This window comes from Petromyzon marinus, chromosome 7 (assembly GCF_048934315.1).
Source record: "Petromyzon marinus isolate PM22_M1 ecotype Great Lakes invasive population chromosome 7, UKy_Petmar_22M1.pri1.0, whole genome shotgun sequence".
In the NCBI taxonomy this organism is placed as follows: Eukaryota; Metazoa; Chordata; class Hyperoartia; order Petromyzontiformes; family Petromyzontidae; genus Petromyzon; species Petromyzon marinus.
This window is the reverse complement of record NC_133673.1, coordinates 4,389,295-4,408,695: the sequence shown is the minus strand read 5'-3', so window position 1 is coordinate 4,408,695 and position 19,401 is coordinate 4,389,295. Positions and strand designations below refer to the sequence as shown.

Below are 19,401 nucleotides of genomic sequence, written 5' to 3'. Positions count from 1 at the left end.
ACAAATTATGAATAATTAATGACTGTTCATCTGTAGAGAGGACAATGAACGCTGTGATGATTCACAAGCGTCTGACTGCTTTGTGCCAATGTCACAACTGATGTTTCAAATAAACCCCCACAAATTATGAATAATTAATGACTGTTCATCTGCCCTTTTCTTTACTCAAAGCTCTGCTGAAGACAAAAGACCAGATCTCAATTGGTTCCCATCTCATTTAAAGCATTTTTTGTAAATAAGTAATTTGCTTTGACTTCACACTCATCATGTAATGTATCAAGCATAATGCTTGTACCTGACCATACAAGGTATTAAATTACATGCTATTGCATTGTATTCCAGGGGATATAATTTTTGAATACGGTTTGTCTGCAACAGATGTCACACACTACGTGTCATGGAAAGCTCATAGTTGCGTGTGTCTTCATATTGGCACACCTGATGCAAGTTGGAAAAGGTGTTGTAATGTGAGCACCCACTTATAGTCAGTCATCTTTCTCCTTAACCTTTCCAACATGCATGACACACCGAGACCACTCAGCTCCGGATAAGCCTTCTCACGGAATAAATTAATGCCACTTTCATCTCAGCGTGGCCTAAGTCCAGTGTCTAGGCAAAGTGAAAGCTGCTGAAAAGAAATGCTCCAGTCCGTTCGGATAACAGGAGCTGCTCAGTTTCACTCTTGACTGGCAAACACGTATTTTTTTTCTCCGCAGAGATGACACACTCGATCTGCGCAGCATAGTGTCTCGGCTCATTTATAAGAGACCTTGCATTGCATGCTTGAGAATCAAACCCATTATTGCAGCGATTGTGAATTCGCTGGCTCAAGGAAAGCGATATTGACTTTGTCAGATCAATGAGTCGCAATGATGAGATTTTAGACGAGCCTTAGATAGCAGCCCACTACAAGGCCGATTCGCGTGTGCATTGAGTTTGATGTTCTTAATTAAAACAAAGGACCTCAGCTTAATTGGATCAGTACTTTGACACAAAATTTGGCCAGTGTTGGAGAGTAATGTATTAATAGTAACGTGCTACTTTAATCAGAATACAGTACTGAAGAAGGCAAGTACTGGTTATTTCATATTATACATTTGTGTAATAAGATTAGAAAATGTTCTTACATATTGTATTCCAATTGTCCTATTGCTATCAAGTCACGAGACCACGTGGCTAAATGTAATTTTGCAAAGCACTGGATAACCTCGATTTAAAGCTTTCGTGACTGCAATGATTCATCTTCTTTGGTTCTTTCGGTAAAGTCACGTAGAATGAGAATAAAATAATAAATTGATAAAATAAAATAACACAATAATATTCTCACGACGTTTCGGCCACAACACAAGCGGCCTTCATCAGGTGAAGGGAGCGAGACTGTCTGGTAGGACAGCGCTGGAGTGAGAGAGCCACGTTCAGATCACGGCTTTTAAGCTGTGTGAGAGGAACAAAGAGCCCTCAAATTTCCGTACCACGGAAATTTGGAACAAAGAGCCCTCAAATTTCCGTACCACGGAAATTTGAGGGCTCTTTGTTCCTCTCACACAGCTTAAAAGCCGTGATCTGAACGTGGCTCTCTCACTCCAGCGCTGTCCTACCAGACAGTCTCGCTCCCTTCACCTGATGAAGGCCGCTTGTGTTGTGGCCGAAACGTCGTGAGAATATTATTGTGTTATTTTATTTTATCAATTTATTATTTTATTCTCATTCTACGTGACTTTACCGAAAGAACCAAAGAAGACTGGATAACCTGTGTTAGAGAAGAGCCCGTGGAAGCAGATACTATAGAAGTGCTTTTGAAACTCCATTCAAGTGACATGTTTTGTATTCACACACGAGAGGAAGCACCTTCACACACACACCTTATTCTGGAAAAATGTTATGTCTAATTGTTAAATCTAGAATCTAGTCAAACTAAGTGAAAGCATACTCTTTGGTTCTTTCGGTAAAGTCACGTAGGTGAAAAAAAAGTGAAACCTCAACTTGTTTGTGTGTGAATTGGTGACTGCGCTGGTTGGCTAAAATACTGCAAGTGGGCACAGTAGGGGGTACAGCTGGTGTGCATCTACCAATCATCTCAGTCAGCCAAACCGATGGCTCCTGGGTCTGTCCCAAGACCTCCTGTCAGCGAGGCCTTCGACACTTCACGTGGCCTCAAAGTGCACCTGGCCTGGCACAGGCGCCGTGGTGACGTCACCACCACTTAGTGGCGAATGGTGGGTATTAGTATTGAGCTGGGACTATCAACTCACTACACTTCAGAATCCAGGTTAATCACAGGTGGCTACCCAGATTCGAACCCAGGATCTGTATTGCCACCTGGTCTCCTCCATTGGCCTTGTTTGTAATATTACTATGTTTTTTTTTTTACAAATATGAAAACGTAATAATAGAGAGATTCGTCTATTTGCTGACTGGATTAATTTGAGAATAGCAACTCATGAGTATAGACCATGCTTATGACCTATTAAGTGTCATTCTAACACACCAGGGTTGATTGCTATTACAGATGCTTTCCACCTCGATCATGTCACAAAGCCAACAGCTTTAGTGCCGTGCTATTATTACCAAGGCTACATCAAAGTAAGACCATATTTGTTAATTTGAAGAAAGTGATCATACAAGTTATTAAGTCAGCAAATTATATCGATTTTGAAACCGCATGCATGTGATCACGTTACTACTGCTAAAAACTGCAAGTTGTCAGTAATAAAACCAATTTTAATGGCAACATTTGTGATACTGCATTTGCAGTGTTGCACAATTACAATAAAAAAAACTCAACACATTCGTTAATATCACACTGCCTTAAATGGAAAAGGCAATGTCCCTGTAGCGGACATTCTCCATGTGCTATGCCGAAAGGGCCATTGCCCAAAACGTTGCCTGTTATACATGTGTAGTGTTATAGCGCCGACTGGTGGACAGCAGCGGCAACTGTGATGGACAGACAGTACACACACCGGTGAGGGTGTGTACGGTGTGTGGGCAGAGAGGAGGGCAAGGGTCACGAAGGACCCCATGTGGAGGCCCCTGGAACCTGCTAGCGGGTTCGAGAAAGGAGGCGTGGTCAGGGGCGGAGCCAGGCCACGCTGGGAGTGGACTCGTCTCGTCGTTGCTGTCGTCTCGTCGCCGTCGTCGCTAAACGTCTCCGCCAGACATTGCGCTACGAAGGAGAGCAGTTGGCTATCTCGGTCAGCGCCGTCAGTGTTAGACGGCTAGTGTTGTGTACAGGCTAGGCTAAGTGACCGTGGAGAGTGTGTGGACGAGACCGTGAAGTTGTTAATAAAGAAGGAGCCTCCCAGAAACTCTTGTCTCTGAATCGTTGACGCTACATATATATTCTTTAAGGGCCACAATGTGTTTTTTTGGTTATCTGTAAAAAAAAGTAGCCCACTGCGAGCACAGTTCTAGGGCATGGAGCCGCATCTCACCATGACCGGAGACCTCAAAGCCAGGGCCACAGACGCTGTATTCCTGACAGCGCAGACAGCTGCCATGCACAGCGCCACTCTCCACACAAAACGACCCTTCCCGACAAATCACTGGATTGTCACCAGCGTCTTGAGTTACATCTGTAAAACCACATGCAAAATATACGGAATTATTAATGTGGCAATGACATCATCTCAATATAAAAAAAAATCGTCAAATTGCAATGAGCTTCGGGAAGTACTCAATACCATTGATAGCCATACATTAGTGGTGATGGAAATTCCACATTCCTATGGTGGAAGACAGTCTCTCCATAACTATGATGCTTTAGGGCACTTCACTTCCCAATGCAAAAGTAATTTTGTTGGCCCTGGAGGATAATGGTATGAGTCGACTTCCGATTTTCAACCCACGACTATTTTGTCGGTCGAGTGCTTGTCACTGTCACCTGGTTAGACAACTGTCCGTGTGCTCACAATAAATCTCGAATCTGCATGTATGTTTTCTTGCAATATGAAATTATGCAAACATTGTCTTGCATGAAAAGTTAAACATTTGCCAAATGGTGGCATTTAGCACCCATATAACGCTGATAAGCATGAACACGCATGGCAAATGGACATTTAACAACACGATAAGGTGGTGAAACAAGCACCACATCCATCCATGATGTGGCCACACTGCTCCGTATATCTGTTTTGACCAAGGTAATGCCTAACTCAGCCTAATGTCTTGGCTCATATATGAAATGACACTGATATTCCTATCACTGGAATGTGAAATAATTGCAGACATCTAGAATAAAATGACTCGCTAAGCACGTCCCAGTTGTTGCTGAAGCAAAATAAACAAAGTGGAAATGGGCAACGCACACCATAAGAAAAGCTGAATAGAGAGAAATAGATAACATTAACCAGGGAGTGGAGACTGAGAGAAGGCAAGAGACGCAGAGGAATCAGGAAGAGATAGCAACACCTATATCCAGCAGAAGCTGGGAAGCAATGGTGTGATATGTTGGCATCAATGGCCTAGACGAAGGTCACATCTTTATCTCTCGATCTGAAATATAAATAAAGCAGTCACCAAAATAAAAATTAACATTTGCTGTCGTTATAAGAGAGTACTTTGCAACGTGACTCTTACTACAGGTATTTATTTCGATTTAAAGCTTTCGTGACTGCAGGGATTCATCTTCTGGGTTCTTTTGGTAAAGTCACGCAGAATGGAGGTAAAATAATAATACAAAAATAATAACAGAATAAAATTCTCACGACGTTTCGGCCACAACACAAGTAGCCTTCCTCAGGTGAAGAAACAGGACTGTCCGGAAGACAGCGCTTTAGTGAACACTGCCAAGCTTGGCAGCGTCTTTTAAGCTGTCGGAGGAACATAATTTTATTCTGTTATTTTTTATTATTATTTTATCTCCATTCTACGTGACTTTACCGAAAGAACCCAGAAGATTCCTACAGTATTTCAATGCCTACCACAAGGCACGATTGGTTAGCCATCATATAAGGTGAGATGTTCGAAAACCTCAACTCGAATTAAGCTTCACGTAAATGAGAGTTAGACAGTGCTATTTATAGTACACCTCTTGGAGGTGAAGTCTACTCGAAGCCATACGACCGTTGATTGGGAACAGACATCAACGCGTGACATTTTTAAGTAAATGTACATTGTCGCATATTGTCAGTCGCTATCGGCTAAATACTTGGGATTCCTTACTTTCTGGGACTCCTGTCGTGTTTGAACTTGCACAAATGACGTCGGCCTTGCTTGTCCCAGCTTGCTGCACACCTGCTTCACATCTGCCACGAAACATACGCAGCATGTAGCTTTTTATTCATTCATTTAAAGCTTTCGTGACGGCAGGGATTCGTATTCTTGGTTCTTTCTACGTGACTTTACCGAAATAACCAAGAGCATGTAGCTTGTTATATTTTAGGTACAGAACACGATTGTCATCCTTCCGAATATATGCATTGATTGGTCAGTATACTCTTTGGTTCTATTCGGTAAAGTCACGTAGGTAAAAAAATAAAACAACAAAAATCACGACGTTTCGGCCACAACACAAGCGGCCTTCATCAGGTGAAGGGACGAGACTGTCTCGAGGACAGCGCTTGTGTTGTGGCAGTCTCGTCCCTTCAGCTGATGAAGGCCGCTTGTGTTGTGGCCGAAACGTCGTGATTTTTGTTGTTTTATTTTTTACCTACGTGACTTTACCGAATAGAACCAAAGAGTTTGGATCCTTGCAGTCACGAAAGCTTTAAACCACCTGATTGGTCAGTGCCTAAAATTGTTCCAGAATTTGTATATATGTAAAAAAAATTATACCATCACATTTATATATCATTTTATTGACAAACACGAGAAACAGATGAAAGTAATTATTACAGTCACATGATTTTAATAATAAAAATGTGTGAATGCATATGTTGCCTTTCATATGTCTGCCCACGTTGAGATATTAAATAATTATTTACACAACCACGTTGACTCCAGATCCTTCTGGGACATTAATCATATCAGGCGCATTCATTCAGGACATGCACACTCTGGATCGGTTTTGACACTCAGTGTTCTCATCAGCAGGGTTAGGCTTGGTTGAATCAATGCTGGTGAACCGCCAGACGTTAAATGTAAGGTCCCTCGCTTCAAGAAATCGGTCCTTGTTCAACGTACAATTACATAAAATATGACTCAAAATAATAATTAGCATCAGAATTGTGATAGATTGCTCAGAAATAGACCTCTTGTGCAATTATATATCCCATTCAGAAGGGTGGTTGAGTGAATCAGTGCGCTAATGCCTTCGCAATCCGATGTCTTTGCCTGTGAGATAAGAATGCAGAGCACAATTTCCAATCCCCTCTACAGTATTATGGTGCATCCAGAATGCCCGCCTCCACACCATTCCCACCATCTCCTTAAGGCGAATAATTTAAGCAAGATCCCATGGGTATCTCACTCTGCTGTTGCTCAATATTTGGCATTTGGAAGGAGCAGTAGGGCACTGCATGCGATGTGTAGTCACTATATTGGCCTGCGGGGTGTTAATGGATAATCCCTATTCTCTATTCACTGAAGCATTTTTCATGACAAGAATAAGGTGTAAATAATCCTGACAGAATTTGCGTTTGAAACATGGCATTGTCCCTTTACTAAAGGCATTGCATAGGTCCAACTAATGAGCCACATAGGCTCAGTATTTCAAATACCCTACCTCAGCATTTAATAAAGGACCACACATAGCATTTCCTCTGCCACTGCATTAGTTACACGTTAAATATTTGTGCAGAACTAATATGGCACAGTACTCATCCCACAACTAAAATATAATGAGTTCAAATCCCAGTTCGGGGTTGACAGTCTCTTGTCCCTACCAGGTCGATTAAATATATACCAATATATGGCAAGTTATGAGTGGTCAGACCGAGAGAATGCCTTCTGCCATAAAAAAGTGGAACGTCCAATGGTAGTTTATGGCCACGAGCTCAACCCATTACCCAACTGAGTGTGGAAACACTTTTATTTTGACTGTTTTGGACAACTTCAGAGGCCATAATTAAGCTTGAAGTGGTAGCAGCCCATGTGTAAAGCCTGCAGTGGGCCTCACCAAAGATGATTAACCTGCAGTCTTGAGCAATCACCCACGTGTATTTATCACAACCTACCAGAAAATAAATGTGTACCTTGTTTATTAATCTGCATAGAAATGTAGGTCAGAGGAATACATTAATATTCTACTTTTGCTGCTCACACCACACCGAGCTGTGATGATCCCAAATACCTGGAGGTCACTCGCAGTGCTGTGGATAGGATGGACATGTACCCTGAACCAAGTGGCTGTATTTATTTACATAGTTATTGCTGCACAGCTACATGCAAACTGTCAAATCACACCTGGCACATGAACATCACTACTGGCAAAATATACACTCAGGATAAAAATGCAGTAGTGGGGCATTCCCAGACATCTGAAACTGTTTAACCTTATGCAAAATGTGTCAGCTTGCACCATGTAAATAAAGCGGGTTCTGGTAGTAGTTAAATGTTTTGATTGTAAAAAAATGTGGTGTTAATGTGCTTTACGCTGAGGGTGTGTATTGCCAAATATTTGGCAGTTGAATACCAACTTTGTACCATATAATGGTGAATGGTTTAAAATATATATTTAAAAGTCTTCACTATTACAACATAATTAATCAGATTTATGGCCCAAATTCCCAGCAGTCATATCATATAACATATGATAAAGTGATCAGAGCCTTATGATATCACAGGGTTGTGAGAGATAGTGCTGGATTGGAGAGGCATTTATCCAGCAGTTAATTGACCATGGTTGATTGATGATGATGGCCACAGCCAGCTTTCTAAAGCCGGTTTCTTGGTAATTAATCTTTGCTCATATGAATGCCCCTTTTAGAGCTTGAACAAAAAAAACACATCGCAACAAAATATCCATGTCATACTTTTTTGGGATTACATCATTTTGTGTAATCAATAAGTGTTGCACAGACGAATTATTCTTCACACGAGCCTGTGCTGTACGAGCCGCAATCAAGAGGATGCTACTGCTCTCGAACAAACACGGGCTCCACGTTTGCCAATGCAGTTTGTGTTTCTTCAAGGCCTTTGTAACACGGGAGGCTGAGGCACAGACATTTGTAGCCTCAGCCTTGGGGTTAGCGAAGCGTTCGTTATACCCACCGGGAGTGTGGTTGGCATGGCTCCGTCTTTGAATTCTTGTTGGAGAAGCTGCCTTTCGGACATTTCTTGCAAGTTGTATTCATTATCCGGGTCCCTGAGAGATTGTGAGAAAGTGTAAAAGATCCCTATTGAGAATCTTACCACTTAAGTTAACATCACTATAATTGCAAGTGCCTCTATAAGGATGCAATAGGCAATGCTTGACTAGTGTCTTGTTATTAATGGGTGAAATTGCTATTCTTGTTACAATCACCTCGGGCACTTTGTATCAGGGCATTACAAATCCTGTATTTAATTCCCATGCTACAGGTTAACGTGATGTATTGCATTGTGCATGTATTATAATTGTTGCAGGGCGGTGGTGCAGGGGCTGTGAGCCCGTGACCCGAGATTGAGTCCTAGGCGTGACGAGCATCAATGGTCCACATCCCTTCCCCAACCCACACTAACCCCAATGACTGTCACGGTGTGGGCAGACCTTCATCCAGGACGGGGCTGGCAAAGGGTCATACATTATTACTTTACTTATTTTTACCTTTTCATGTAACTATTTTGTTTTCATCAGGTAAGCCCCACTGAGCTATATAGCTCTTTTTCATAAGCAACCTCTCCACAAATGATAGCCCAATGAAGTGGCTCATCATGTGGAAATGTATAACAGCCAAATACTCTAAACGCATTTTTTAAAAATGAACAAGATGTAACATTTATATATATTTTTATACAAAAGTCCTGATAACCCAGAACATTGATATTTTCACTGTATTGTATATTCCAAATTGCATATGTCCTGGTTAAATTAAAAACATTGCTCACGTCACATTATGGAAGCAGATGCATTTTATTTACTTGTCTTACTTCACTTGTCCTCTTTTGGTTTCTTTCCATGAAGCCTCACGCAAATGAATAGCTATTAGGAGATGGATTCTGGCTTAGCAATCATTGGAAGTATTTGATACACGATTTCAGGTCTTAATTGATTGTTCACGCTTATGGTGGCTTTCAGACCGCATCCATTATTTTCGGCTCCCCCCTCCTCTTTTCTGAACATAGATGGACTCGTCCATCTGAACAAACTGTCAAATTGCTCTCCGTGGTGCTAACGTTAAAAAAACGCCACTTTTTTCAAATTTTCTTGCTGTGGTTTTCACACCTGATGATGATTGCTTGTGTTGCAGTCGAAACGTCGTGAGAATTTTATTGTTTTATATATTTATTATTTTATTGTTTCCCTTCTATGTGACTTTACCGAAAGAACCAAGAATATGAATCCCTGCAGTCACGAAAGCTTTAAACGATGTAAATCTGTCAAATTAACCCATGTGACCCTGTTACCAAGCAACCACACTGTTTTCTCTATCCTTATTATAACTACTACTACCCACTTTCAACATGTAGGTGTACCCGATTACAGATGAATCAGAAAATCAGGGCTGGACATGAAATATCGACCTGGTATTGTGACGTCAGAGAAAATAACGTCGCCCATCAGTTCCGTGCTTTTTCTGACAACGCGTGCCATCGGGTGACAGCACCTTCGTGCCCGTCAAACTGTTGCATGATGTGCACGGTCTGAGAGGCTTGAAAATAAATACATCTGGAAGTCTCCATGAAATGGAAAAAATATTCTTTTACCACTCTTTAAGTGGTTACGTTTGGTTTCTGGTTTAAGCTATTATACTGTACTGGACATCTATGAAAAACATGCTTTATAGCTCATCGGATTCCTCCAGTATGAATACATATTCGGATTCAGTGCTCAGCACTGGATGACTACTGTATTATACCAGGTTACAGCTGACTGTGGAAGCACCACACACGAGTCCAGCAAGGGCAACCGAGTTTAATTTCGGCTGCAGCAGGACCCCATGAATGAGATTTGGGAACTGTTAATTTTTTTAAATAAAAGTTACACGGGTAGTGACCTCTTAATAACAGTAGAGGACCTTGGTTGTATTTACAATGTGTATTTATTTTTCGCAACATGAGGCTATGTTCCACAAATGTGCATTTTGTTTTGTGTTCAGTTAAAATGAATGTTGAACTTTCATGCATTCAATGCAATTGTTTCCCTGACACACTTACCTCGACTGACAACGCCCTCTCCACTCGGGCAGTTTTTATGGGGAGAACACTGTTTGCAGCTGTTCTCGGAAGAATATGTGCAGTACATTCCATCCTTGCACTCACAAATGGTATTTCCTTCAGGACTACATTGCCTCTTGACTCTCAGGGAGGCTGTACCACGACACACAGCAAGAGAAAAAAGGCGAGCATTGGGCATATCAGGAAACCATTTATGTGCAAGTGGCATTCATTTGCATGCATATCGACCCCGGGTACATGTGGTTGTCACACCTGATGATGATTGCTTGTGTTGCAATCGAAACGTCGCGATTTAATTTATTTTATTTTTTCACCCACGTGACTTTACCAAAAGAACCAAAGAATATGGATCCTTGCAGTCACGAAAACTTCAAATCTAGAATGGCATTCGTTTGCATGCATATCAGACCCTGGTACATAGAGACAAGAGAAACAGATATAGAATGCTGAATAAAGCAAGCAGCCAAACCAGCCCAAGACAACTTTAATTTCTTGTTAAAGTCAAAGTCTCCCCCTTCCCATAACGGGCAGCACACGGTAGTCACCTGTTTTGTTGGTCATGAACCATTGCTGTAAATTACACATTCAAGATTTATTTAAATCAGGCCGAGCCTCCTGTGAATCACGTGACTTGTGCGTGGCCCTCAGACTCAAAATCCCTCCCCTATCCCCACGCCCTGTGCAAATACACGCTCCCCCCTGTATCTTACTTCATGCTCGCTCCTAATCTCTCCATCTCTTCCCTCTCATCACCTTCTCTTCCCCCAACATCTTGGCCGAGTCATTCCTTCTCCCACTCCCATGCCCAGTGCTCCTTCTCTCTTCCTGCTGGTCACCTTAAACCGTGTCCTCTCTGTCCCGGCATCCCTTCCCATTTGCCGGTCCTCTTGCCCTTTCTGCCCTTTTGCACAGCTGATTCCACTTCCCTTCCCATGGTGTGCCACGGGTAAAATGTATTTTACAATGCAATTTTCACTGATCTTTACATTGGCCAAAGCGTATCACCTAGTCTGACTTAAATGCAATTTTAATGTGGCATTTCAATTTTGAAATCATGTAAAATAATAAATATATTCATGCCTTGCTTCGTGCTTTTATTTCTACTGAGTCTTGTACAAGTGAATTGGCGATACTAAGGCATACATGAAAATGGATAAAACATTACCCATCTCAAATTTGCTGATGACATGGTCATTGTAACACCAATGGCAAGGAATTAGAGGAAATGTAAAAACTTTTTTTACGAAGCATACAAAGTTGGATTCCAGATTTTTGTACATATATATGAGCAAAAGACAAAATCGCATGCGACAAATACACTAATCGATTGGAAATAACTGAGAGAGACAAGTGGAAAACATGGCAAAAGATTTATACATAGGGAAGTTATTCAATGCTTATTGAGATCAAGATGTATATAAAGATGAGGATGAGAGAAAAGGTTGGAGCTCTTTTGGAAATCTGAATTTAATCATGAAAAATAATCCACCAATATCCATAAGAAGAAAGTTGTTTAATCAACGTCGACTACCTCCTATGACATATTGTTCACAAACATGTCCATTAATGGAGAGCATGAAATGAAAATAACTGAAAAGTGTACAAAGAGGCATGGTGAGATGCTTGCACTGGCAGAAAAACTTATCTTCCCTCCTAAACAACAATTGATTTCCCATCATACCTGGCCGGCTAATTAGATAATCAGTAATTAGATAATCAGTAAACTTGCCACTGTTCAATAGGAAGCACTCAAAAGATGGCTCAGGGGTAAATTGTCAGAAGACCTTGTGCGAAGAACCAGCACGGCTAAAATCCTGGCTTCTTCGGTGGTCACCAGCGATAAAACATTCAACTGTAGTTAAAATTCAGGTCTGCCGCCAGTTGCTGAAGAAAAAATCCATTGCACAGATTATTAATTTTAACTTCACCAACCTAACCCAGCTCAAAAATGGAACATGCCACACAATCCACTCTTAAAGAAGCGTGACGTGGAGCAGCATCTGGCGGCTCAATGAACGCGATCCAATGATGAAACCTCATTTTGTAAGGTGACAATTTTGGAATGGTAAGTTTTAGTCAAAAGGCCGTGGTATGGTAAGTAAAATAAAGGCTATTAAATCGGGTGGCATGGTCCCCCCCCCACTACCACCCAACCTTAAAGCAACCCCCACCCCATGTTTCACAACTTAAAAAAGGATTGTGTTCATGTATCCCCTTATCTCGGTGTTGCTATCTCTGTGTCTGTGCGTGTATCTCTGCGGACTGATTGGCAGGGCTGGTTTTTTTCCACAGGTATAATCCTGGAAGCACCTTATCTCGCGTGTTTCATCAGCCAATGTTTCACTTCAGACTTTCTAATTCACGATTTACATGGCCAGAGTGACCTCCGTGACCAATTTATAGCCTTAAGTCATTGAGTCAATATTGTTCTGTGGATTTCAAACATCGCACATCCACGAAGTGCATACATGCAAATTCTAAACACGTGACTTCATGTTCTATCATCCAATATTTAATCAGTTCTAGACATTAATAACTGTACGGTAATCAAAAGTGGCGTTGCATTTAAGCAGGTTTTCATACGGAAAGCTTCAAATTGCATACATATAAACTGACAATTGCACACATGCAGTTTAAATTCAGGCAAATCCTTGAGATGTTTACATAAAACATTAATCTATGAATACATGCACGTTTGTATAAAATACAATAACTTAGTGTGACATTATACACTATCTTTTTAATACGTATATACACACAGTATGTAAGTGATTATTTCAAACGTGTATAATGAAACGTCAGTGAAATTGTGAAATTGAATTTAAATGCTCTGCAAACAGAATATTATTTGGTTATATTTAAAGGTCATGGTACAGTGAACGCCAAGTCAGTGTTAGAATCTGGCCAAGCATTTCATTATGGAAATGTCAGCCCAGCATTGTACACAGCAACAACCAAGCAGAGAAAGGGTCAGCCACAACATTTTACTTTGAATGTCAATTTCCCAAATGTCAATCACTGTGGGTGAGGCCTCTGTGCCAAGGTTTTTCAGCTGTTGGCACTTCATTAAAAGTCATCATCGAGCAACTTGTGAATTCGTCAGTAAAGCTATCAATCGTGAGCATGACACTCAAGCTGCTCACTCACGTGTGCAATCCTTTTGTGCTATTATTTGATGTTCATAAAAAGGCAACGTCTCTAATGCTGAAGAGCACATGCAAATATTAGAATGCAAGTAGCACTTTATCGGAGGTGGTTGAAATAAACACAGTTGTTTCGTGCTAACTAGAACGGGGCATTCTAACGCTGGCTCAGGCTCACCAATCAATCAGAATCTTTATTTATCTTGGAGGAATCCGATGAGCTATGAAGCTCTTTTTTACAGATGTCCAGTAAGTTACGATGAAGACTGGCACCACCAACCAATTGGCCATGGATATACGGGCATACTGCAGCAAATACACAGTCTCCATCCACACAGATATCGTGTCCTTAAATTAATGTAATGACTATACCTGGGATAATCTTCTAATATTGAATCATTAGTTATTCACGTTAAAAATAGGAATAACTACATAGCAACATCGCCCCTTACTGGCAGACTATTTTGCATCTGCTGTCCCACACAGGGACAGTTGACACTGGGATCCCCTTGGCTAGACTGCAGCCGGGCATTGGAATGGTTAAGGTCAGATGTGATGTAAGGCAATTGGCATCGCTGAGGCATTCAAACTCTCCGTAACAGAAACCTTCCCACTGTTCCAACTGCCCCGCTGGGAGCTTGAACCAGCGGCTTCTGGATTGCAAGTCCGCTGTGCTGATCATTAACACCACGGCAGCCTCTTAGTATTAATATCATATGTTAAACTGTTGTTAGTTTTGAGGATGAGACTTTTTTTACTTTAAATGGCAAACAGATATGGAATAATCAGTGACTTTCTTCATGTAACTGAGGTTTCCTACTACAAGGATGTGTTTGAAAACAATTCCATAACACATTAGCATGTTGTTATTTAACCAATAAACACGTCAACTGTGTACGTATGCCCTTAATAGTTTACATTATTGAAACACGTACATGTGAATTTCCAATTGCGTCACATCTCACCATTCATGTATTGTGGAAACGTCCATAACTCAAAGTCATGTAGCAAGGTGACATTTGCATGATGTGTAGGCTTCCACACGCAAATGGAAAGTTCATGCTTCGTTAATCACGTCCAACCCACCCGTCACACCTCTATGCTTACTGCCTACGCACGTTGCCAAACGATTCGCTGATAAGAAATGCCATGCGACCATAAGCACTGTAACACTCATTTATATCGTGTGACGCTTGTGTGAGTGACAATTTGGCCATAGGCAATATCAGAGAGCTGAATGTCACTCAATCGTAGGTCCATGCCACATTCCTCCAATATGTAATCCAAACATCAATTGCCACTGTATTTTGTTTATTGTAATGGAGTGGTGCTGTGATTTCCAATCCTTCGATGAATACTTTTCTTTTTCACAAAAGTATTTTTTTCTTAACAAAACGACTCAAGTACACAACACAGACGATATGAAAGCAGGTTGACACCAGCACAAACACACCACGGGTTACAGTGTAATGGAAACCTGTCTAAACCGTGTGTTTCAACTAACTGGTTTTCGATTTATACAATTAAAACTAGCTCCAGGACAACTATATTAAATACATTATTATGCATACATTCTATGACTTTTAAAATTATATTATTATAAAGCAACGGAGTATACATTTACATTTTTATCCTGTATATAAAAAATAACGAAATGCTTTCCCACTCAGGGTGTCAGTCATCTCAAGTTTCCAGCTGTGAAACAGGGGTAGAAATTCCACATTACTCTGATGGGGAGGGTAAGAGCTGCGGCTTATGTCCTGCACAATGAACCCAGCCGTCTGAGTTCGATTCTCAGTCAAGGATAACATCAGTGGTACTTCACCATCTGCAGTGGTGGTCTTCAGCTTATGGAAATTCCAAGTTCCTATTTGGAGGGCCGTAATTCCACAGGAAACCGTTATTGTTGTTCACAATGGTCTCTTCTCTAATTGGCCGCCTGCAATATTCGTGGGCTGCTAATGTGAAACCAAAGTGTTTTCCACTGAATTGCGGTTTTGTGACCTCTCCACACACCAGCAGCGTGCTTCACCCGCCACAGTTTGACGTCACATCAGCTCGTTGATAAGGCATCACAAATCAGCACTTGGATTCTGAATGCAGTTTAAATGAGGCAGCCTTGGGCGAGGCCTGCGGAAGGAATTTTCCCCCTACGTTTACAGTTGTATTTGCCTCGTGGTAATGGCGTTAATATTCATCACAGTGTGCGCATTACATCACGAATATTAGTGAGCGGCACGGGTGCAGCCCTAATGGGCGTTATTGACCTGTCTTGCATGGCTTACAAAGAAGCGGCATGGCAGGCACACGTCCATGAGTGTGTCAACCGTTCATTATTCACATGGCCTGCTGCATGTATGTTGAACTTCTCTCGCCAACCGTGCTCATCGGAGGCGCGGGGGAAGGACAACCCGTGGTAGCGAGGATTTGTCTCCAGGTCCTCCAGGTTTTCCCCTCCCACATTTAGAAACACGCGTTTCGAGTGTTTGGCTGCTATAAATGGCCACATTATAAGCCACTTCATTGGGCTATTATTTGTGGCCAGGTTGCTTCAGAAAAAAGAGCTATATAGCTTAGTGGGCCTTACCTGGTCAAATAAAACAAAAAAATGTTTAGTTTAATATGAGAAACTGTGTACGGCCACCCTTAAGTGCTTTCCTATTACGGTTGGTATGCTTGAAGATAAAACACCAACGACCCCCACCTCTGAATTCGCTCTGGCGGCTTACAGCATGACTTCAGTCCTGGGGGAAGCGTTTGCACTCGTGGGTAATCCGTGGAGCCTCTCCGAGTGACACAGAGCGAGTGCCTGAGCGATCGCGTTTGTCTGTACCTCGTTAAAACAGGTGACGGTGATCATTTGTCTCCCATTAATGCGCCTACACCATCTGAGGTTTTGTCACACTGTGGCCTCTGTGACGTTTCCGCACACGGTGTTGACTGTTAGTGCCACACCGCAGACGATGCTTACACGGGGTGGGGCTACTGTTGAGCTGTCCACAATTACATCTCAATACGGGTATCAACACTTGCAGCCTCCCACCCCCAACCTCCTGACTCTGCACATATGTTTCGAGTCTGAGTAAGCATTCAGGAAGAGGCAATTTGATGAATCAGTAATTACGAGTAATTCTACTATTCGGCCATGACACTGGCACATAAATGGTGTGCTGTTACTAACAACATCATGGTATTTGTTAATGTCCTGCACATTATACATCAAATGTTGGTCTTGCTTGATACATTTCCTGATATGCATTCTCGGGGTCGTGATATTTCATACGAATCTATGCCTGAGCTTTGAACTCAAAAGCCAAATGCACTGACCATTGAGCTGCCATGACTAGGTTTGAAAAAGGAAAACGTAAGCGTCAAAATTCAAATGTACTGAGTCATTGGAAAGAAAACCATGGCTTTATTTGAATGGGGTTGGTTGAAAAAAAATTCATTCCATAATCGCAGGGAATTATGTTTGCTGAATGGTCCGATGCATGACGCAGCAATAGGCAGCGGCAGAACATGGTCACTGCAAACTGAACATATGCTTCTGTATCGTATGGGGATACAATTCAAAGTTAAACATTTTGGCGCCTGCTTAATGCGCTTCAGCTCCATATTTTAAAAGCAAACGGTATCAGTGCGAGATTTAAATTTCACATTTGACTTATCAAATACTCCTCCATTACAAAACACGCGTGTGTATGTATATTGGACTTCTTTTGCACCGTACGTCGCCAACCATGCTAATCAGAGGTGCAGGGGAAGGACATCAAACTAAACAAACTAAAAAAATCTGTTCTAAAGAAATGCGTTTTCATTCTAGATTTAAAAGTGCATAGCTCCAGTGTCTTCCTAATAATAACTTCATTACATACCGTAATTTTAAGAGTGAGCGAGAATACATTTGGCTCTGCTATTTATCTCCTCCTAAGACCCAGCATTTCTGGGAACGCACTCTCATTGCCAGTGGCCCCGTGTGGGGGGCTGGGCTTTGGGGGAGCCTTGCGCTCAGATTGTGTCATAACGCAGATTTCTATTCACACGTGGTTATCGACATTGGTGTAATAATAACAAATGTGTCTCGACTTGGCGTTTTTTCCAATGATTTAAATTCCATTTGCATTTACGCGGTTGGTAAGCGATCCTAACTGTGCACCACATTTACATTGAAATTAGATTTTCACTCCAGTGTGTGTGTGCGTAAGACTCTGCGGGGCATGAGATATTGAGCGTGTTGGTTTAGTAGACTTGTGCAGCTGTCAACGTGGAGTAATTCCATTTCGGGACACCGAGCAGCACTTGTAAGTAATGCAATCCACTGTGATCTGCGCTCACGTGATAGTGTGTGCACGAACGTTAATGATCATAATTGTATTCAACAGCTAGTAATTAGTACACTTCGTTTGGCTTTGTTTTATATACGTGTTACGAAAAGTAAAAATGCCTCTGATAAATAATGAAAAACCATTCAATGGGATAATTTTCCATTTAACTGCAGGTAACATATTGTCGAGCAAAATTGATTTCATTCGTACAGTTTTCCATTTGAAACCTTATTGTATTTTTAATGGCATACATATAAATAAATGTTGTAATTTATTTCTTATACGTAACTTTATGGTAAACAACCATTTCACTTAAAACTATAAAATCAATCATGAATCTCAAAGGTGCTGATTTAATATTATTAGCACTGGCATAGGCTTTTATTCATATGCATTTGTATTTAACACATTTGCGTCTCTTCTGTGCGAAAGGCGTTAAGTCACGAAGTGAATAAAAACATTCCTTCTGAGCCTTAACTCAGCAGAGCCACACATCGCCTCTAGGAATCGCCGTGGATGATGAAGCCACAAAACAAATTTTAAATGTGTTTCTCTTACTCACAGCCACACGATGCTCATTCCTGCTCTTTTAATAGTGGACACATCCCATTATCACAAAAAATATACCGAATAAAGGGCATAACAAAATGACTGTGATTTTTTTTTAAAGGATAGGATCAATGTTGCATGTGAGAATTAATTTTATTCACAAGTGGCTATGCTGGTTTGAATTCTTTAATTTAGCCTGTGCAATGAAACAGATATTCCCTCTTATCAACAGGCCAGTCATTTCCAACTTAATTTGTATAATGGGCGAGCTGGGTTAGTGCGTGGTGCAGTGATAGATTGGTGTCTTGCATTCAGAAAAATACGGATTCATATCCTTGCAAATTTTCGACAACCCTTCATCCATCTGGGGTCCATAAAATGAGTACCACTTTTTTGGGGAGGCCAACATTAGTTGTCCTATGGATATACTCACTGCCCACCATAGGAATGTGGAATTTCCACCACTGGCTCTTGGGCATAAAGACGAGATGAGAACCACCCAACCCTTAATTCTGCAGGAGAGCAGTTTAATAGTTGTTGTACGTCCTTTAGACTAACGTGGCATGCTAACATTACAATAAGAGTTACCAACATATGAATGTGTGAGTGTGAGCACGAGAGATTGAAGCAATTGAGTGTAGCCACAAAGCACGCTCACCATTGTTGCATGATGTGCAGAGCCAGCATTTCGTCTCTGAATTTTCGTATGGTAGATAGTGGTTTGGTGGACAAGGCAAGCACTTGACGTTTGAGGTTGTCGTGCAGCGACTTTGTAAAACGTAGCCTGGGTGAAAAAGAAAACACATGTCAAAACACATTGACAGATAATTATATGTTTATCTGTTATCAGTTTAATGGCGAAAACAATTAAAAGTGTAAACATTCTGATTTCAGCATGTATTTCATTGTATTGCTTATATAAGGTAAAGGTGCAGCCCTAAAATTCATTTCTCACCCACTACTGACGGAAGGGAATCAACCAGAGGGAGCTTTAAAGGGCTGCACTCCAGAGAGAAATGTAGCCGACACTTCCATGAGAGCCAGACATCTTGGAAGAGGTGAGAGTATCCACACTTTATCCCACCACACACGCAACCAGCCTTAGATTAATTCTGGTGTACCCATTT

General features: G+C 41.4%; 1 protein-coding gene across 6 annotated transcripts in view; it reads right to left on the bottom strand.

The window, feature by feature from the left end:
* LOC116939861 (uncharacterized) overlaps positions 1-19,401 on the bottom strand; it is a 53,019-nt gene that overhangs the window by 13,912 nt on the left and 19,706 nt on the right. For all 6 annotated transcript variants that reach the window (XM_032948787.2, XM_032948786.2, XM_032948788.2 and 3 more), the window contains 5 exons: positions 18,933-19,058; positions 10,237-10,389; positions 8,152-8,245; positions 5,164-5,246; positions 3,435-3,575 (listed from right to left, as the gene is read on the bottom strand). In XM_032948787.2, the coding sequence (XP_032804678.2) occupies positions 3,435-3,575; positions 5,164-5,246; positions 8,152-8,245; positions 10,237-10,389; positions 18,933-19,058 (597 nt within the window). The remainder of the gene's footprint in view (positions 1-3,434; positions 3,576-5,163; positions 5,247-8,151; positions 8,246-10,236; positions 10,390-18,932; positions 19,059-19,401) is intronic.